The sequence below is a fragment of the Aphelocoma coerulescens genome, chromosome 2 (genome assembly GCF_041296385.1).
Source record: "Aphelocoma coerulescens isolate FSJ_1873_10779 chromosome 2, UR_Acoe_1.0, whole genome shotgun sequence".
Classification (NCBI taxonomy): Eukaryota; Metazoa; Chordata; class Aves; order Passeriformes; family Corvidae; genus Aphelocoma; species Aphelocoma coerulescens.
In genome coordinates, this window is record NC_091015.1 from 146,008,970 (window position 1) to 146,029,175 (window position 20,206).

General features: G+C 35.2%; 1 protein-coding gene across 13 annotated transcripts in view; it reads left to right on the plus strand.

Annotated features, from left to right (window-relative positions):
* Positions 1–20,206, plus strand: part of VPS13B (vacuolar protein sorting 13 homolog B) — a 434,575-nt gene that overhangs the window by 87,724 nt on the left and 326,645 nt on the right. For all 13 annotated transcript variants that reach the window (XM_069005219.1, XM_069005215.1, XM_069005221.1 and 10 more), the window contains one exon: positions 9,438–9,622. In XM_069005219.1, coding sequence (XP_068861320.1) covers positions 9,438–9,622 — 185 coding nt within the window. The remainder of the gene's footprint in view (positions 1–9,437; positions 9,623–20,206) is intronic.

The following is a 20,206-nucleotide window of genomic DNA, read 5'->3' on the forward strand; positions in this document are numbered from 1 at the left end:
TGATTCTTTGTTGTGTCTTCACCCTTGTGAAGACACCATCCATTCTTTGTTATATTAAAGGCTTTTCTGGTAATCAAAAAAACAAAACATGTTTCCCTGTTTCCAGCAACGTGTTTTTGGTGCTGTAACTTCTCTCTTAAAGGATAGTGGAATTGGCTTTTGAGGTACTGTAAGCCGCAGAGTTAAGTCCTTTTGTGTAGCAGTGTGGCTGGATTTAAAGGATCTCTCTTCCAACCCCAGCCATTGTGATTTACCTTTCTGGATTTGACAGAATTCAGATACAGAAGTACAGCTTTGTTTCTTTTAGTCTTGTGTATTTTGTTTGTGACATCTCCATTTAGGGTAATAATTTTGTTCAAATAATTTTGTTTCACTAATGCAGACATGCACCTTCTTACTGTTCTGACTAGCTATAAAAAATTTACCAGAATTTCAAGTAACCTTTTTTCCTCTCATTGTAAATGTGTCCTTTTTTCCCACCAAAATATTTTATCTATTTATGAAAGAAAATACACAGCATGCAAAACTTTTTAGAAGAAATTCACAGAAGCCCCCAATCATAACCCACTTAGCTTTTTGGAGAAATTTTTTTTCTGAGATCAGTTGTTAGTGTTTACTTGAAGTTGGGGTTGTGTTCAGCTCTTAAATCTTTAGCAAGGAATTTGAAACTGTGTTAGTTCCCAAGAAGACCTTTGAACTGGGTTTGTCAGTGCAGTTTTCTTCACTGAGCACCAGCACGTTTGAGTCCTTCTGGCTCCCTGTTTTACCTCCTAATGGCAACCAAATGGTTCTGTGTGGCAGATTTAGAGGATTGATTTAATGGCTGTTTCTGCTGCTTCTGGGATTGTGTGAAGGGGGTAGGCGGAGAGGGAAAGGGAGAGGATGGGGTTACTTCCCTAGGCAGTAAAGCAGGCTGCACTGTGGGAAGGAACCACCCTGGTGGCTTCTGAGATTGGATACACTGTAGTATCCAAAGCAATGGTACTGGATTTATAAAAGCTATAAAAAAGAATAATGCTTGCTTTGTTTTAATTAACACAGATCTTTGTGGTTTGGAGGTTTATGGCCACTGGCGACTTTTACCTGGTCACCTCTGGTGATTTTGGTCATCTGCAGCTGTTTAGTTACAGCATCAGCAAGTTTCAGCTGTTTCCTTCTTGTCCCCCACCTGCAACTAACATTTACCTACAAGATAAATGATGATGGATAGCATTTAGTTTGGCATTGCTGCTTTTTCATGTAGGATCTCTTTTTCATCAAAAGGTACAAGGCACAATTAAAACGTAGGTGTAAAAGCTCTCTGCTTTTCATTATTGATTGTACTGTCTTTATTAAGTCAGTAATTCCCTATTGAAAGTCCCTGCTTCTTTCCAGACTTGATTCTGGCTTTTTTTTGCCTGTAATACATTTTGATTATTGGCCACTGTAATCAATACTGATTTTTCTCATGGTCTTTATATTTGGATCTTGTGGAACATAATGGAGCTAAATGTTATATCCCTTCCCTTGTTTTCACTAATACCCACCATCAACAATCTAGGAGGATTCCTAGATCCAAGTAAAAAAGTTAGGCCTCCTTGGAGAAGTCAAGAAAGACTGGATGTTTAAAGTGTAAGTTATTAAAAAACTACTGAATTCTCATTGAGGGCATTCCATGGGGAAAGTTTCTTATCCCTTTTTTTTTCAGATCTCCACCCCATGCCTTGTGGAGTTCTGAAAATGCAGTTCTCTAAAGATGTAACTTTATGCATAATATATATGGTTTACACACATTGAACAACTTAAGTACATAAAGAAGATTGAGGTTTGCTTATCTCTTATCTCTTACCTCCTATCTCCTCAGAGCAGGGAACTTGTAATTTTATTCTTTTATAGATTACTTGTATCACTTTAATGATTATTTCTGGAGACATGTGTTAACTAGTGCTTAGAAAAAGAATTTTTTGCAAAGAAAGAAATAGCAATTAGTCCCTGACATCCACTTGCAATGTGATGGCAGTTCAGATCCCTAGCATCTGTCCCATTGATGAGTCAGTAAGCTGAATTTGATCTAAACATCCTAAATATGTTTCTCTAATGCAGCTGCAGGTTTAACATGTTCCTGCATTGCAATTTCAGCAGCCACCTTAGTATGTCATGTGTCCAAAAATAAGACTGAAAACCCCCAATCCCTTGTTGGTGTCAACAGATTTTTAGCTCAGATCTGTTGCATTTTGAGGCACATAGGCAGTGACCTAGCTAGAAGTGATCACAGACTGCTTTCTTGCCTGCTTTCTGAAGCTTTTAATCCACGGGTAAAAAGACTCATCTGATGCTTAGTACGGCTCAAATCATGTTGGGGGAAATTAGAACTTTCTTACCTTCACATTCCAGGTGTTTGTTTTTTTCTTGCACACTTTCTTCTTATGGTGTCTCATAGCAGATTACAATACAGGTCACTGTTTCTCACTTCTTGCTGCTTCACAAACCAGTATTATTATTTGCATGTAGCAATCATAATTTTTAATCTAATGGTCATAACTTTAATGTCCAGGTGGGACAAAATTAATTAAATGATTTTAAAAACAACCCACATTTAGAGCTTCTGACATGTCCAGAGTTGTGCATTCTTTCATTAAAAGAGATTTTTTTTTTCAAGGTTTCTTCCTTTCAGATATATTTTGATGTTATGATTTTTTTTCTTGCACTAAGCATTCATTTTTGCTTTACTGTATAAAGCTGAATTTTATTGTTCCATTAAAACACACACTATACTGAGAATTGAGAATGGATAGCCTCTGTTCATTTTCTAAGCCATATTAAAGTTTGTACTCTGCCTATATTGTTTTGTTTTCACAATTGTTTCAAGGAAATCTGTGGAGATTTTATTGAAGTTTGCATATAACTGAACACTTTGCAGAAGTTTTTTCATCACTGACTATTTATATTTCAGAACTGCTATTAAAAATCTATACAGAAGTCTGTTTTAAAATGATACAATTCTTCTAATCCCATATGTAAAATTTTCAGCAATACCAAGTTAATGTTTTGCTTTACTGGAAAAAAAAAAAAAAATTGGTGAACCTTTAAGTTCATTGTTTTCTTCCTTGTAATAAATTGTATGATTTACAGTGTTTCCTACAAATAAGTGGCCAGGGCAGCTGCAGCTCCTGAAAATTCTCTATGTAAGAGATGATGTAAGATACCAGGCAGCCTTAAGTGAAGTCTATAGAAGAGCAGAAGTTTTGAAGACATCAGTCTTGGAGACATTTTTGGAATGAAGTGTTCTAAAGCAAGTTTAATTGTTTGGGGGTTTTTTTTGTGGTAACTAACTTGGTCCACTAGCATGAATAATTTTATGTCACTCTCTGAAGGCTGAAAATTGTGTTAGTATATGTGGGCATGTGATATGTTTGGGGTTTTTTGTGAATAGCAGAGACTTCAGTTTGGCATTTCAAACAATAATAGTTCCATTTCCCTTCCTACATATTCCCTTCAGAGGTTTGATATTTGTCATTAAGTATCTAGACATTGTTTCCTTTGCAATAATAGTAGTTACTTAAATGTTAAGGAAAAGGATCAAAAATTTTCTTTTATTTTTTAAGTTGATATGAAACATTAAAATAAGTAGAAATACAGATTTGTTGTAGGTATGTCGATGAAGCCTTTGCTCATGTCTTATAAAACCAGCATACACTTTCTGCTTCCCTAAGAGGGAAAGTGTGCAAATGCTGACTGAAATTATTTGGGCATTCAGATTACATTCAGGTTTTTCTAAGGCACAATTGCTAGGTTCTAGTAGCAGGTTACTGGCTTTGTTATTTTGGAAAAAATGAACTAATAGTATTTTACTGTACAGGATATGAGTAATAACAAAAATCAAATTTTTTCAAGCATTTTGCAGGTTCCAGCTTTGCAGTTAGGGACTCTGTATAAACCTCTGGACCCAGCTGTTCACCGCTATATTCTTTCAATCACTCAGAGGTGTTGATTTTACAAGAATGAGTTGCTGTTCCTAAAGTCTACAAACTGAAAATATTTCATAACAGGCCTGTGAACCTATATGGATTGGTTATATGGGTGCCTATGCATGCTGTATAATAAGGACCAATTCATGTTTTCATTCAAAAACAGCAAAGAAAGCTATTTTCTTTAATGGTATGCCAGATTTATTCAAATATTTCAGCAAGTCTATATTACAGTTTGTCAGCAAACTGGGTACAGCCAAAGTGTATTTAAAAATCATTTAATTAGGACAGATTCATTTTCACTCCATGCCACTACACAGCAAGACTTGCTTGTTCATATTTCCTTAAATTTATTCTGGAACTTGTCCAAGTTCAGCTTTAATGAGTAGCCTATCCTGCTAGTTACATTAGGATTTATTTTCCCCTAGAGAAGAGTGTTTGAATTGGTAGTTTTTTAACCTGTTCAGTTAAATGAACATATGTTCAGAACTGCATCTTAACTCTTGAGTGTAAAGACTTGAGAAATAATTATTCCTATTGTTGTTGCAGTTCTAAAATGCAGTTTAAGCAGTAGTTTTAGACCCAAACTATGTGCCACAACTTTTTTAATATGGTGAAGAGTTTTGATTTGAAGTTGTTTAATGCAAATTTAATGATACAGTATAGAACCACAGATCTGACTTGGTTTACTGAAAAAAATTATTTGTACTTGTATTTTCACTTATTACTTAAATATATCTCTTGGGTCATAAAACTTGGTTAAATATAGCTCAATACCTTATTAATGATGTATTTTCTGTATTAACAGGTGCAGGTTGGTGGCAAACTTACATTTTAAGATCTTTTAAATGCATTATTTGTGTTTCAAAACTATTATAATAAATCCTGAATTATAATTGTACTTTCATCATTAGCTGGGTCTAGTTAAAATTTCCTTTAAGCAACATTTGCTGCACACATGGTACAATGCTTCCCCTGCCTTGATGTTTTTTCCTATAAAAAAGGATTTATTTTCAACTTCCCATTCCTCCAAACTTATCTGAAAAGGACCAGAAGTCTCTATTCCTATGGGATTTTTAAAGTACAGTATGTGTAGAATTTGCATATTGTTAAAAAAAATTCATATGCTGTTACTACTCCTAAGGGACAATTTTATGTGAAACTTTTAAGTTTTGAATGTAGCATAGGTCAGTACAGTAGCTGTAATGTGTATTAGTCAAATAGTCAGACATTTAAAGCAAGATCTTTTGCACTGCTGTATTATATGCTGTGTTTGTCACAGCTCTTCAGTTTCCCTCTGAAATACATTAATTTGTTAATAAAAAAGTGTTTAGATGGACTTACTGCAGAGTCATGTTCATTCTGAAGTTTGCTGAAAAAGGTTTTCTACCTTTGTTCCTTCCCAATTTTACATTAGGAAACACATCTTTTGAAATATTCAGACACTTTGTTCTGAAATACTCAGTTTTCATCCTGCAAAACAGTATTCAGAAATAGGAGGGGGGAAATAGAGAACGTGTTGTGTGAAAGGATAACAAAAGGAAAAAATACCAGAACGGAAAAACGTAACTGCACTTTTGTAATGAGATAAATAAAGGATTACAGTACTTGGCTTAAAAAAAAAACCAGGAAGCATTCTGATGTCACTATGCATTACATTTCTTTTTGCCTGCAAAAGTTTTTGTAACATGCATATCTAGTTTTCCAACTTCAGTTCTGTGTAAAAGAAGTGGGTTATGCTGTCTGTCTAATCTTAAGCTTTAAAAGAAATTATTTATTACGTATACAATTTTGTTTCACAGGAATAGGTCTTCCTAAGTACAGAATTGCCTTTTATACTCCTTTACTCATGCACACTTATTTTTCTTAAATTGCTATATTACTGAGCTTGGCTTTAAACTCTAGGAAATTTTAGGAAAACAAGTTCAAATTCTAACGTGAAATGAACATCAGAAGTTGCAGAACTGTAATCTCCACCTGTTCTTTTCAAAGAACCCAGAGCTGTTCTTTGAGTGGCTACAGGCATATGTGTAGATTTTGCACAGAGCATTTTCTGATCTGAAGAGTTGAAATGGGATGCATGTTTTCTCTAATTGTATCCACAAGACAGTGGTCATGTGTCCTCTTGTGCATTTGTGTGGTAGAAATGGTCAGAATATGCTCCAGGCTCTTTATTCCTTTTGGGTGTCTGAGTCAAAGTGTTTTTCTTTAGTGGTGTGGTTTTGTGGTTGTGGTGGTGGTTTTTTGTTGGTTGTTTGTTTGGTTGGGGTGGTTTTCTGTTTTTTTTTTTTTTTTTTTTTTTTTTTTTTTTGTTTTTTTTTTAACCAGGTGGTCTGTCTCTATTTGCCTGACTTAATACTGGTATTATTTTCAGCTTTTGTTTCATCTCTCCTTAAAGTAGTTCTAATTTTCAGAATAGGTAATTTTCTGATGTTTAGAAAAAACACATTTTTTTAAGTGGATTTTTTACACCAGCTAATTTCAAATGTGTTCAGATGCATTCTTTCCTATGATTTGCACTTTTTGTGAGAAGAACATTGTCAGGAAAGGTTTGCAGTTTGTTTAAACTTTAAACTGAAACAGGAAGAGCTTCAGGAGATATTTCCTACCCTTTTGGTGACATGCTGTGCTGAAGCTGAAGAAGAGGCTGGAATGTGGTCTGGTCATGTACTCCAGAAAGATCTGTACCTGTCTGTCAGCAGGTGAGGCAGGTGGGAGATGCGCAGTTCCCCAAACAAGCATATGTAGCTTCGTTGTTCTGGCTTGCTGTTTGGTGTCCGTGACTCCTGTTAAAACAAACAAAATCCAAACAAACCAACCAAACAAGGCTTAATACAAGGTCTCTTCTTCAAAGGCCTCTAATGAGTTTTGATTTTTCTAGCAATAAAGGCTGTACCTATAGGTAGGTTCAAACTTCAAAGACAGATTTATTCAAACAGTAGACCGGTCTTTTTGCAGGGGTGTTGTGGGGCATGGTGTTTGTTCATATGAAAGAAATTTCTACTACCAGATGCAAGGCTGAGTTCTCCCATATAAACATGAAATGTTTTTCCTTCATCCATGTTTTTTTCTGCAAATGGCATTTGAAGCTGGCAGTATAATTGTGTCATTAGCTTCAAATGAGTTGCAAATCAGAGGCAGTCTTGTTGCTCGTTTCCTCCCGGTTCTCAGTATTTTTGAGACAGGTAATCCTGATTCCCAGCTTTATGAGGTTGGAAAACCTCATTCTGAAGAGTACTGATTACTATTACAGAAGGTTACAACATCTGTTTTTGTTTGTTCTTTGTCCTTCGTCTGTATTTACATCTGTTTTCTGAGAATCTTTCATGAGTATCTTCTTTCGTAAGAATCAGTTTTTCTTTTTATTTTCATATTAAAATAGTGAGGAGCAATGGCTATTGTGGATGGGCTTTATCTGACACTTTGATCTGTGGTATAGACATCCACAGCTAAGGAGTATTGTAATGTCCCTTTATAAGCAGTGGGCAGAAACAGTGACCTGCAGAGACATTTCATCCTCGAAACAGGAATGAATGGATCTCTGTTATGTCTACATGTGCTGTTTTCTTTCAATTTACCTTAAAAGGTTCTAGACCACAGTCTTAGCCGTAGGTATCTAACCCTAATAATTCCTCTTGGTCCAGAGAAAATGGTTTTCACTTAGCTGTTTACTGGTATTGACAAGGAATTAAGGGAGGTGCTCTGTTTAGGACTTAGAGTGAATGCTTGTATGTCCAAGTCTAAACTGAAAGTGATGATGTTATCTTTAGCTGTACCACTGTATCAACGCAGTAGTTGAAAGATGTCTTCAGATGTTCAGAATGCTTATTTCCAAACCATGCTTCCTAAAGTCACATCTGCAGCTTATGGGCCAAAAGTGTTAGCAGCAGAATATTTTATTACGTTCTGCTTCATCTAGAGCATAGTGATCCTGGGTCTGAGAAGCGATGAAGTATTTTCCTCTTCACAATTGTCTTGGTGAAGGCCCACTCTCCCAATCAGATGCAGAATGTTCAAGAAGTCTGCTCCTTGTTACCAGAATTTTGTGGCACTTCATGCTGCTGGAGGTTTTAGAATTTGAGCATCACGAATGGCGTGCTTCTGAATTCATGGAGCCTCCTGCAGAGTCTCTACTGCTAGTGCTACCCCTCATATGTTAGGTCATACAGCTGCTAGCATTTTCTTTTGGACTTAGATAGGAGATGTGGTGTATTATGGCTGCTTCTGAGAGTTCCTTGGAAGGTTTTGCTGCTCTGAGGAGTCATTGAGTATCTGCATGTCTTTACATTTTCAGTCCCTGAGCGTTTTGGTGAAGCATGCTTTTTTTCCAAGGCCAATGGATTTTGTGTGCTGCATCAGCAGCTTTGTCTCATTTGAGGTTCTGATTTCCAGTGGAACATTAACCTACTATTTATTTTTAAGGGGCTTTAAGCATGTCCCTAAAATTTTCTAATGGAGGAGATTCCTCAAAATGAGAATTAGCTAATATGTGCATCAGTGATTATATTTCATGGGATCATAGAATGGTTAGGGTTTGGTGCAACCTTTTAAGATCATTTAGTTCCAACCCTCCTGCCATGTGGGACATTAGAGAAAATAATGCTAAATAACAGAAGAAGTAAATTTCAGTGATGAAGTTGGAGGTGATTAGGGCAAGAATGATAATGTTGAAAACATGCTACAGGAAAAGGCTCCAAACTGAGATGGCTAAAGAACCTTTATAGTTTTTGTTGAATGTAGAAAATCAGTCTGTTGCTTTATTTCAGGTAATGGTGTATATTAGGAAGAAAAATTAAATTACTGACTTTGCTATAGTTTTTGTAAAGCATTCTTGTTAGTGGTGGATTATATTGTCACAGAGGAATTTATTTCCCAAACAAATGTCCTCTACTTCGCCCTAGCAAATGCCTGTCTCCTCCTGTTGCTCCTCCCCAGCTGAAAGATAAAGGGCATTGAAAAATAGTAGAATCACTTAATGAGCTTTGTCAGCAAAATACGGAATGTGGACTTGTTTGTATTTTGATGTATGAATATTGTCTATGTGTTTTTTGGGTCACTAGCCATATGTCATTTAGTGATGCACTGTAAGCTTTTCAATAAAAAAAAAAAATGGAACATTCAATTTTTGAACAAATGTTTTCTGTGTTTTTAGTATCGGCACAATTTTTAGTAGCTCTTTCTGGTGGGAGCACATGGAATTGCTTTTATTGAATATTTTAAAACCAAGAGATAATTAGATAAAAATATGTGATTTTTTTCCTGTTATGTTCTTGAGGGAGATATAAAGTTAAATCATGTAACAAGTACTGTTTAGGTTTCATTTCAGTGTCAGTAGAATCAGCTCTTACAAGAGGAAATCTAATAGGCACACAGTTTCAACCTTACAAACTAACTTCTTGTACTCTGATATTCTGTGACTAATTTTTAAAATGGTTATTTTTATGTGCCAAAGTAATGATTTTCTTTTTTTTCTTTTATTATTTTAAACAGGACCAAGCGAGCTCATGTCCCACTAACAGAATGCATTTTTGAGCTCCCTAATTTAACAGTTCAAGCAACTAGAGCTCAAACCCTTCTGCTTCAAACTATTTATCAGAGCTGGTGTCATCCTGTTGGGAATGTCAGTTCAGTGGTGGTAAATGAAGCTTTACTGAATGAGGTTTTCCAAACTTCAGGTAAATATGTGATGCTTCTGGTTAATTATTTATTGTGATACAGAGCACTGCTAGTGAGTATGCATACAACTATATCCTTTAAATCCAAGTTTTACTTATGGTGGCTAACAGACAGAATGTTTTTTGTGTGTATATGGGTATTTATAGCTTATATTTAAAATCCAGGATGTAAGCTAAGCCACCCAGCCTCACTCCTTGGCACCAATTTCTGGATGCATTTAATTTTCCCATACAGGATAATTTTTCCATGCTTCCCTCATCCGAAACATCCACTTTTGCTACCTTATATGGTACAAATGTTATTACTTCAGGATCATTTAGAGGTGAAACTGGATTATTAAGGGCTTTATTAATCAATGGCATACATTGATTTCTTTAGAAGGGCTGCAGATGTTTCTCATTATTTCATAAATAAATGTTACTTAACTTATGAAATTGCTGAAGATGTGCAAGTGTTGGTGATGATTACATAAATAATGAAACTTGTTATTTGTCATCCTTTTGTGAAACACTCATAGATTTTGGGAATAAATTAAGGATTTTGACCAGTTTACAGAGGTTTACAGAGGAAACCAGAGTTTTCAAGTACATAAAGGTCATCCAGAATATATATATATATATATTTTTTTTTTTTTTTTTTTTAAGATTTCTGTGCAGGCTAGAATAATTTAGAGCTATTATTTTTATTTGTTGTGAATAAACCCATAAAAAGAATAACAGATATTTTGGAATATACAGCATTGCCAGTCTTGGAGAATGTGTTAGAATGATTTAGGTGTAGAAAATTGTGATTTGAAGCAGAGTGGTGGATTAGACCACTGGAAGTATTTCAGCCCTGCTTTTCTTGACCCTTTACATTCTTTTTTTCACTCCTCCTGTTTATTGACGTTAAATCTGTGTTGATCTAATGTTGCAAAAGAACTGCTGTATTTTTGTGTAACCCTTGGAATTACTGTTTAAAGTGCTTAGGTTTTCCATTTTTCATAAAAGTCACTTTTGTCTTCATTCATTCATTCTGTGTGGGTCACCTAAGAGTGGGATTGTGACATTTTATTTTCAAGTCCTGATACTTGTGAAGGTAGCAGGTTTACAATCCACTCCATGGAGAAATCTGAAAATACACTTGTTTGATCACTTCAGATGCGCTTAGGGTTTGCACGATTTCAAACTAACCTGTTTTATTATTTAACGTATTTCAGTCAGTCAGTTCAATGGACTGTGAAACAACTCTGCTAACAGTATCTTTGCTGAATAGAAATCTGGAGCATGCATTTTAAGTACTTCAAATAAAATAAATGAACAATATAATGCACTTGTTTTGATCTTCTCTTGTTCATGGCTTAATGTTTCACCTGGTAAATTTTACACTTCTGTAGTTGTGCTTGGCATTAACTAGACTGAAGGCAGCTTTGCATTCAAGGCTTTGAAATGATTGCTGTCAATCCCTTTGTCCTAATTTTTGGATTGATTCTGTAGGCCTACAAACTTTTGTTGGAATACTGTTGTGTAAAATATAGTATCATGCCCTATTGAAAGTCATCCTTGTAATTAGGGTCAGCTTCCACATACTTTAACAGTAATGTGTATGCGTGTAAGCCTCTGAAAAAAACACTTGACTGTATTTGCACAGGGAAGTTGAAATTTCAGCTTTTCTTTTGTCATTTTTCTTTCTTTTTTCCTTTTTTTTTTTTTTTACAAAGTAAATATGAGGATAATGCAGTCAATAAGGAACTTGCCAGAAAACAAGGCACATCTGTTAAACACTTTTACTTACATTCAGCTTAGTTTCTCCAACATAAAACAAAAGCTGATGAATGTTTCTTGGGAGTCCTTGTTTTGAGTTCTTGCCTGCCACTGCATGCCCTGGTGCTCCTTTGGGCTTACACAGAGTGACCTTACGTGGCTCGTGTGCTGGGCCTGGCAGTAGCTTGATAAGGTATTTGGGCTCCTCCTCATGCCCTTGTGTCTCTGAGAATCTTTGTGGGTGAACAGGTGAGATTTACTTGTGTAACCTAAAATCTCAAGGGAAATGTTGCCTTTTTCTGATGGTATTGTGTTTTCCCTCTGAGCAGAACTTGTTTTTGGCTATGTACGGAAGTAATAATTCAAGAAAATAGCTTTCCATCCTCATGGTGTTGTGGATTGATTGCTTCTTTGATTAATTTAGTATAAATAATGGAAGTATAAACACTTTTTTTTATTTTTCTTGCCTTCCTTTTCTTTTTCTGATTATGTTTATATTAAATTGTAGCGTTCTTGCAGGAAAAATCAACAATATGCTCAGATTCCCTTTCTTTCACTTTATCCAGTTTTTCAGGGAATCTTTTTCTTGAAATTTATTGCTTACATTCTGCTGTTACAGAGAATTATAAGCTATGTGTTTCATTAATACAGTGGCACAAATGTTCTTCTGTGTTTACATTTTCAAACTTCTAAAAGCCGTATTTCTAACTAGTTAGAAATATAGCAGGGCAAACAGCTATGTCTCTATCCAGATTTTTTCCCCTGTTAAAAATAAATAAAAAAGCCCTCCTTACACATGAAATTATTCTGACAAAAAGGAAAAAAAAAAAAGGGCTTATGTAATTTACCTTCTATTTTTAGTGGTCTGTTGTTATCCCAAGGTTTCCAGCAAATCTGCCTGCTACAGGCAGGATCACAGGATTTTATGTGTTCTTGATACTCAGTGCAACATCATGCTTGTTTTATAACCTGTGGATGAAATGTGTCTTCCTATAGAAATGGGCTAGTTATTAGCTACCCATCCAGATCTATTCTACCAAATTTGAAATATACTGAGACTTGAATTTTTTCTTCTCTGGGTAGCTCCTTCCATGTAGCTGGTCTCAAATGTGTTTGCCATTTTTTTATATAGCCTACTACTTTCTTAGCTGCCTGTGACTGTATTGCCACTTTTTGTGTGTGATTGAAGAGTATTATTGGACTGAAACACTTGCTGCTGAGCTCTTTATGTCTTTGTTGGGGCTTTGTGTCAGGTGCTGTTGAGAGTGTTAGGCTTCCTTAACACATCAATTCAATACTACTTGAACTCAAAAGTGATACCAAAACCTTTGTAACCTCTCAGCAAAGATTTTTTTTTTAGCAGGAATTATGTTGAAAGCATAGTTGTATGCTTTTTCCAACACAGCCATCTCTTCCAGTTTTAAAACTTTATCACTGAAACTTACAATATAGGCTCACGATATGGTCTAGGATGTTCTATAGGAGAGGAACAGATAAATTAAGGGAAAAAAGAAAAAATGAAAAGAAAGAAAAACAGGAGGAAGAGAATCACCTAATAAAAAGGGAAGAGAGCTGCAGAGAAAGATAAAACAAGAAGAAGCAGGTAGAAAGAGTTAAAGTAGAAAAGTAGAAAGAGTTAAAGTAGAGAAGCAGTAAAAGTTAAAAAAACCAAAAATTAATAGGAAGACAAGTACAGACACATGAGTAGCAGGAGTGGAGGAAACCTCAGAGAGGAGCACATGACTACTGGCCCTTTCTTTCATCTGCTGTGGAGAGGCTCACAAGGTACAAAGGCCCCTTTGGGGACCTGTTTGCTAGGTAACAGCTGAAAGACCTTCTATGGATCTAGTTTAAAAAGGGAACTCTGCACTGTGTGTTTCCACAAACATATGAACAGAGTTTATTGCTAGTATCTGGGGTTCTGTCCTAAATTTTCACCTGGAGCAGAAATGTTATCTTGCTCCAAAACTTCTTTCAAAGGTGATTGAAGCTGAAGTTGGTCTAGGGATTCAAAACAACCTCTCTGAGCTCTATCCTCTACAAATTCTTCTTGGTAATAGATTAATGGAATACCAGAAAGGGAAGATTGCTTGAAGATTAACACTCTTCTGTCCCCCATCTACTTTCTTCCTTTTGCTCTTCAGAAACCTTTTCCTTCTAGGAGAAAGACACTTTGCTCAAATATTCCCTAGTTTGTTACTAGATTTCTGTCTTCATTTGATCATCTGAGAATTTATCTTTTAATTAACTTGCCCAAAGGCAGGCTGTGTAAAAAAAAAAAAAATTTGAAGTCTCAAAAGCAAGTTGTGTGTGTTTGGTTTCTGACAGAATATAAAAATGAAGTGCCTGTACTACCTAAAATTTCTATTTGTCATACATATTAGTAAGGTCTCTTATCTTAAAACTTCCAGTAAAAGATGTGTACAGTACTGTGATTGATGGAGCTCAGAACTTGTGGAGGACAGACAAAATGAGTATGTCAAGAAAGATGTACGATTTTTACACTAGAATTTTTTTATAAACATGTTTAAATATTATGTCTGTCTTAGCTTGAGATGATTTAATTCTGCTAAGAGCAGGTTTTTAATCATAAGTTACATGGAATTTAATGGAATTTCTGAAAGCACTTAACTCCCCTCATTGCAATTGCACCTTTTGTAATCCATATATTTAAATTTCTACTTGCAAAAAGTTCTTTTTAGGGTTCTTAGAAGGCAAGATAGTTTAAAAAAGAGATAAACAATTAAACTTACTACTTGTACTTGAATGATAAAACCTATTCATTCAAGATTGATGGATACTGCCTGAAATAGTTGTGCAAGAACACAAAGAATAGAAAACTTAAAATAGATGGGAATACAAGTGACAAAATGCAGCATAACAAACAGAAAGTAAAACAGCTGCAAACAGCTTTTTGCTCTTTTTCATGGTTCAAGAAAAAGCATTACTAACTTTTTAATGCATTACATCTAAAATAAAAAAAATAGCACAAAAGCAGTCTTCAAGCCACATGTAACTCTTTGGAAATCTATGTTTTGATTTAATTTTATAAGCCTTTTGGTATACAAGCACAACAGCATGTTACATGTCAGCTAAATAATGTTAGTTCTTATGCTTGTGAAACATCCCGATTTTGCATTTCAGTCAGTGTAAATCTGGAAACAAATATGAATTTGAAATACAACATGCTTTCTACATTATTGCATGTACAGATATTAATATTATTACAATTTTTATTATATAATTTTTAAAATAAAAAGTAAGTGTACAAATTACCAAAATATTGGGAAAAGGGCACCAGGTAAGATCTTTTAAAGGCTGACCATGATTAATCCTTTAGAGTAATTTTACTGTGTATTCTTTCCATTATTTGTTAGTAAGTACCTGAAGCACTCAGTTTCTAACCATTTCAGCCTGCCAAGAAAATACATACACAGTCACAGATGGCTTTAGTTTACTCTGGAAAACTGGAACTTGCTACCACTTTTTCCTTGTCCTGTTCAGGTAGTTCATTATTTTGTTGACAGTTCGGTTCCATTAATCTGGTATTTTTGGGAAAATTGCTTGCAGACCTTACATTTCTCTACTGAAGGTGATCAAATAGGCATTGAATCCCTCATGTAAATGATGTCTTAAAGTTAAAATAAAATCTATTTTCCAGAAAGTAACTGTAAAACTATTTTATGCAAGATTTCATGTGGGATACCTTAATGGTTGAATAATAAATTTTACCTCATAAAAATGAAATTCAATAATACAGTAGCTTTCTCAGCGCAGTAGCATCTGGTTGAATCTCATGAGAGCCAATATTTTCCAACTCATTAGGATCATGTCGTTCTGTATGTCGTCAACATTGACTTAGCCAAGCTACCTTTACTTACATAACCGCCAAACTATTAAATAGGTCTCTTGTGGAGTGAAGTCAAATATTCCTCTTATTTTGCTTTTGCCTTGGAAGAAGAGAAGAAAATGTACATACTGTAACATTTAAACATCTGGTCTAAACCACATCAGGGTAACAGTGAGGAAAGTAACAGGATTCAGTATTCTTCCCAGGTGTACATATAAAAAAAGGGTTGTGGAACTGCTGCATAGTTCTTTTAACCACTTAGGAAAAAGACTAAAATAAGTGACTTGCCTTTCTAATACCCTTGTTTTTAAAACGACTTTTTTCCTCTCGCCTGCTCCCTTGCCACCAAACTCCAAAACACAAAAGCCAGCAAAAGCCCAACATTTCAAAGTTTAGTGGTAATGCAGGTTGTTCAGCTCTAATCACTTCCTTTCAACATACTGACATTTAATCTCTGTTCCATATAACATGGCCAATTTTACATTCATTTTGATGGGTATGAATTGAAATTTCTGTCTAAAGTCGAAGTGTAGGAGTGTATTCTCATAATTGCTTGGGAGTGGCAGGACACAGCTGTATGGGACTTGTATAAACAGTTTACTGTGTTGTGTGGGTGATTAGCCACTCGTGTCCTCATCCTTCATATAGGCCCACAAGGCAGTGTGTAAATAGTATTATTTTTATATGTTGTACATTTCTGTGAAACTCTGGTAGATTATCAGCTCTTATTTCAGATGGAAAAGCAGCATGGATAAGCAACCTAAGCACAATGTCTTCTTTAGCTTAATTTTTTAAGCTTAATATAGTCATGTATAAGGTGTTATTTCCTCTTATAGCAAAAATTTTCAGTGATATTCTTAAGTCATGAACTGAGTTGCACTGAAAGGAGATAGGTGGGATATTTTATCATTTCAGTACGTAATCAGTGAGATTTATCTTGCTGACTATCTGAATAAATCCTCTGCCAGAAGCAATGGTTCTGTTGTGGCCTGAAATGAGGAACTGTCATAGAAAGTATGCATTGAAACCTGTAATTATGACAGCTTTTTTTTTTTTCTGGTCTAATTAATATGCAACAATAAGCTTTGAAATTGAAACATACAGTATTCTGGTGAAAGAATGGTGGTAGGCATACTTAAGGTGTTCATATGAGCTTAACTTTGGTATATGATGTTGTCCTAAAGAATCTGATATACTTAAAGATCCACATGAGACTTTTTAAATGTCTGTTGTGTTGAAAGTGAATGTATACATGCTGTCAACAGTACAGTGAAGAAGAAAAAAGAAAAAAAAACCAGTAGGTTGTGAAAGGAATACATGCATGCATGAAATCCATAGCTGTATATAAATGTATATAAGTTTCTTAAGTTGAATTATTTCAGAATTGCAGGAGAGATCAGTTCAGTGTGTATGCTGAAATTAACAACAAACTCTTGAGTATGTTGGTGGGCTACCAAAAATCAAGACACCTAAGCTTAGAGCTATAAATAGTGCCCTTACTCCAGAGTCTGTAGTTTATTTGCACAAATAGCAATGGAAGCCGTGACTGAGAGCACCTGTTTTGTTTGTTCAGCTGCTAGTTTGATGTTATTTCTTGTTCTTGTGCTTGGATAGCAGAGAGGTAGGCTGTCTTTTTGCCTTGTTCTAACTGCCAGGTACTACATCAGGTGAAAAACTCTACAGGGAGGTTGAGAGGGTGGCTTTTTTTCAAAGAACAATAGAGAATATTGAGCCTAAATTACTGGAATTCAGTGTTATGGCAAGAAGGCTAGGAAGAACATAAGTCTGGAATCTGCTGCGTAATAGGAACTCAGAATTTTCTGAGGGGCGTTCAGAGCACACACAAAACAAAACTTCAGAGATAACAGAAGGAAAGGTTGGTTTTTTGTGGGAGGGCCCAGAGAACTTGTTGTCAAGTTTAGAGTGAACCTGGAAACCATCAGTGGTTGCTGATATAAGAATGAATCACGAATGAGAAGGCCAAACCGTTTTCTTGACATCTGTGTTTTTTAAGAAAAAGTTCATGCAGAGGTTCTGCAGTAGAAGTATTGATGCCAGTCACTGCCATTTCCTTAACACTGTTCTTCAGAAGAGCAGAAGGAAGCTATTTCTTTGTACATGGCAAAAAATAATAGGGTTGTCAGAAAATTCAAGTTGGAAGGGTCTCCAGGAAGTCTCTGCAGTTCAACCTTCTGCTAAAATCAGAGTCAGTTAGGGGATCAGACCAAGTTCTTTAGGGCTATACCCAGTCAGACCTTGAAAATCTCCAAGGATAAGAACACCCTCTCTGTGCAACCTGTGCCACTGCTTGACTGTTCTCATGGTGAGAACATTTCCTCCATTCCAGGCAGAACCTTTCATATTTCAGTTTATGACCATTGTCTTTCATCCTACTACTGTGCACCTCTGTTCAGAGCCTTCATCACGACCGTCTCATACATACGGGAAGACTGCTAATATGTCAAGTGTGTTACTGCTGGTTTTGACCTTATTAAACATAGAACAAAACTACAGCTGAGAAATCCTAATTAGTATTAAGACCCCGTGATGGTGACTCCAAAATTCTCTTCCTGTTCTAATTCTCATACCAATTAGATTTAACCTGTGTGTTGATGTCTCAGTACATAAAAAAGTCAATCACTCTGTTGTCTGATTAGCAAGTATACTGATGTATGACATGAATGAATTCCAGCTCAGAATATCAGTCACTCTGTGCTGGTTTGACATTTGTGGAAATTCCAGAAGTCAGTATCTCTCCTTTTCCCCTTCAGATTAAAGAATTCTATATTGAAGGATATTAGTGTATGTAGTGAGACATTCTGAGAGGAAATGAAAATGCATACAGATGCTACAGCACAAAGAAATGATCTGTAGCTTATGTCCTTTATGGTATAATGTTTTCTGTTTATGGTTTCATTGGACATTTTTTATTATGTTTGCTTATTTCTTTTTATTTATTGAAACAACTTGAATCACTTCAAAAGAATTTGGAATGCCTTATAGTGCATATCTTCCTCCTCTTTTATTCAGAATGAGACATTTCACAGTTTGGAAAGGAACAGACTAATTACAGGTTTTGATCTTGATGAGGCAAGAAATATCAGCAAGGAAATTTTTAATGGAATAGATTATTACGGAATGTGAATGAAATGAGAAAATAGTAAAGATAAAATTGAAATATTCCTGTGAGGAAATTATTGTAGTAAAAATGTGTTTATTGTACTAGTAATCTTCAGAAAAAAAACCCCAAGGCATAATCAAAAGTAGATAGGTTTAAGAATAAGCAACTATTAAGCATGATAGAAGCATGTTTTCTGTTTGCAAATATGTAACATTGATGGCTGACTTTGAGTAGTAAGTTTATGTAATATGTATAGTCTTGATCAAATAGAAGTTGTACTGAGTTGAAGTCATGGGACAGATTCCAAGTATTGGACTGCTGCTTAAAACTTATTAGTGTCTACAGTACTAAGAGTTAAAAAATATTAGTATTCTCTGAAGTTACTTTTATAGAATGAACTCTAGTGAATGGTATGGAAAACTAGTTTCCATTTGTGAGAGCATTTTGGTACTTGTGGCAAGGTAAGATGATAAATACCAATAGTATTCTTGCCATAGAGATACCAGAGCATTATGTACTACAATAGTATTTTGTAGTCTGATGTCCCATGTGATTTCTTATTAAATTAAATCAGGCTTTTAAAAAAGATATATATACCTTGTAATTATTTTAAACCAAGTGATTATAGATCCAAATACCATTTTTAAATTGCTGGATATTCAAGAAAAATACATTCTTCTGCAAGAATATATCATGTGGGAGAGTTGTTAAGCTGTTAAAATTGCAGACTGTATGAGGAGTAATTATTGTGTTTCTTGTAGTTGAGAGTAATGTTTTTCCTACATGTCTAGTCTGCCTTACAGTCACAGAATATAATTAATACAAGGTACATGTAATAATGTAATGGTAAGGACAGAAAGTGTGTTTTTACTGGAAAATACTGAGCTACAATTATAGCAGCTCTTTTCCCATTAATTTTCCAGTTAGTGTTATGTCTCTAAAGGCAGGCAGTTCTTTTGGAGAAAAATTCTACCAAAGGTAGAAATACACAGTAACATTAAAAGGTAGTAATGATAAGGCAGACAAAGTCAGTGAAATATTAGCTTCTCAGGAAGCTATAGTAAGCAAGATAACTCTTAAATTAACATTTTACAGTTCTGATTTTGCTATTGGAAGGTAATCATTAAGGAACTAATATAGAAAAGGATGTGTTCTGTTACAGTGTTATTTCATGGTATCCAGTGAATGTCCCTTCTGTTTGTGTGAAGCATAATAGGAAAATTAAAAATGGCACAAGCAGATGTAGCTGATTTGATCTTGCTTTGAAGCGTTGTACTGCTGTAGGCAAGTATTCCTTACTGCATAGTATTGTAAAGGTGTGTATCACACTTAGTGAAACATTCATCAGAATCTTGGATTCTAAGGAGATGTCAGAGGTCTCTGTATAACCACAGCTCCTGGATTTTGGGATCTTTGCTTTATGCGAAATAAGAGCTCTTACACCTGCTTAACATTCTCCAAAACATACTTTGTCACAGGGCTGCTGGCCATTCAAGGAAAGTAATCAGAACTATTTCCAGAAACACCTTTGTTTTAGTTGGAGATCATCTAAATAAGCAAAGTCCCTAGTCTGAGCTTAGTTTCTTTCTTTTATGACTGTATCAAGTTCAAACCAAATGTGTTATGCCTTTTTTTTTTTTTTTTTGCTTTGAGTGTAGCATGCTGAATAAATATTATGCTGTCTTATGCTTCTCCTAGTTTCATGCCATGGCTTTGTTGCTGCATCTTGCTTATGCTCTTTTCCTACTTTTACTGTATTTTTGTCAAATCCTGTGATAGTCAGCCCATTTCTTTATGAACTTCTTGGTTACAGTCTTTATCCATTCTTCTTTTGATTTGCCTCTTTTTTCTTCTTTGATACATAACAGGG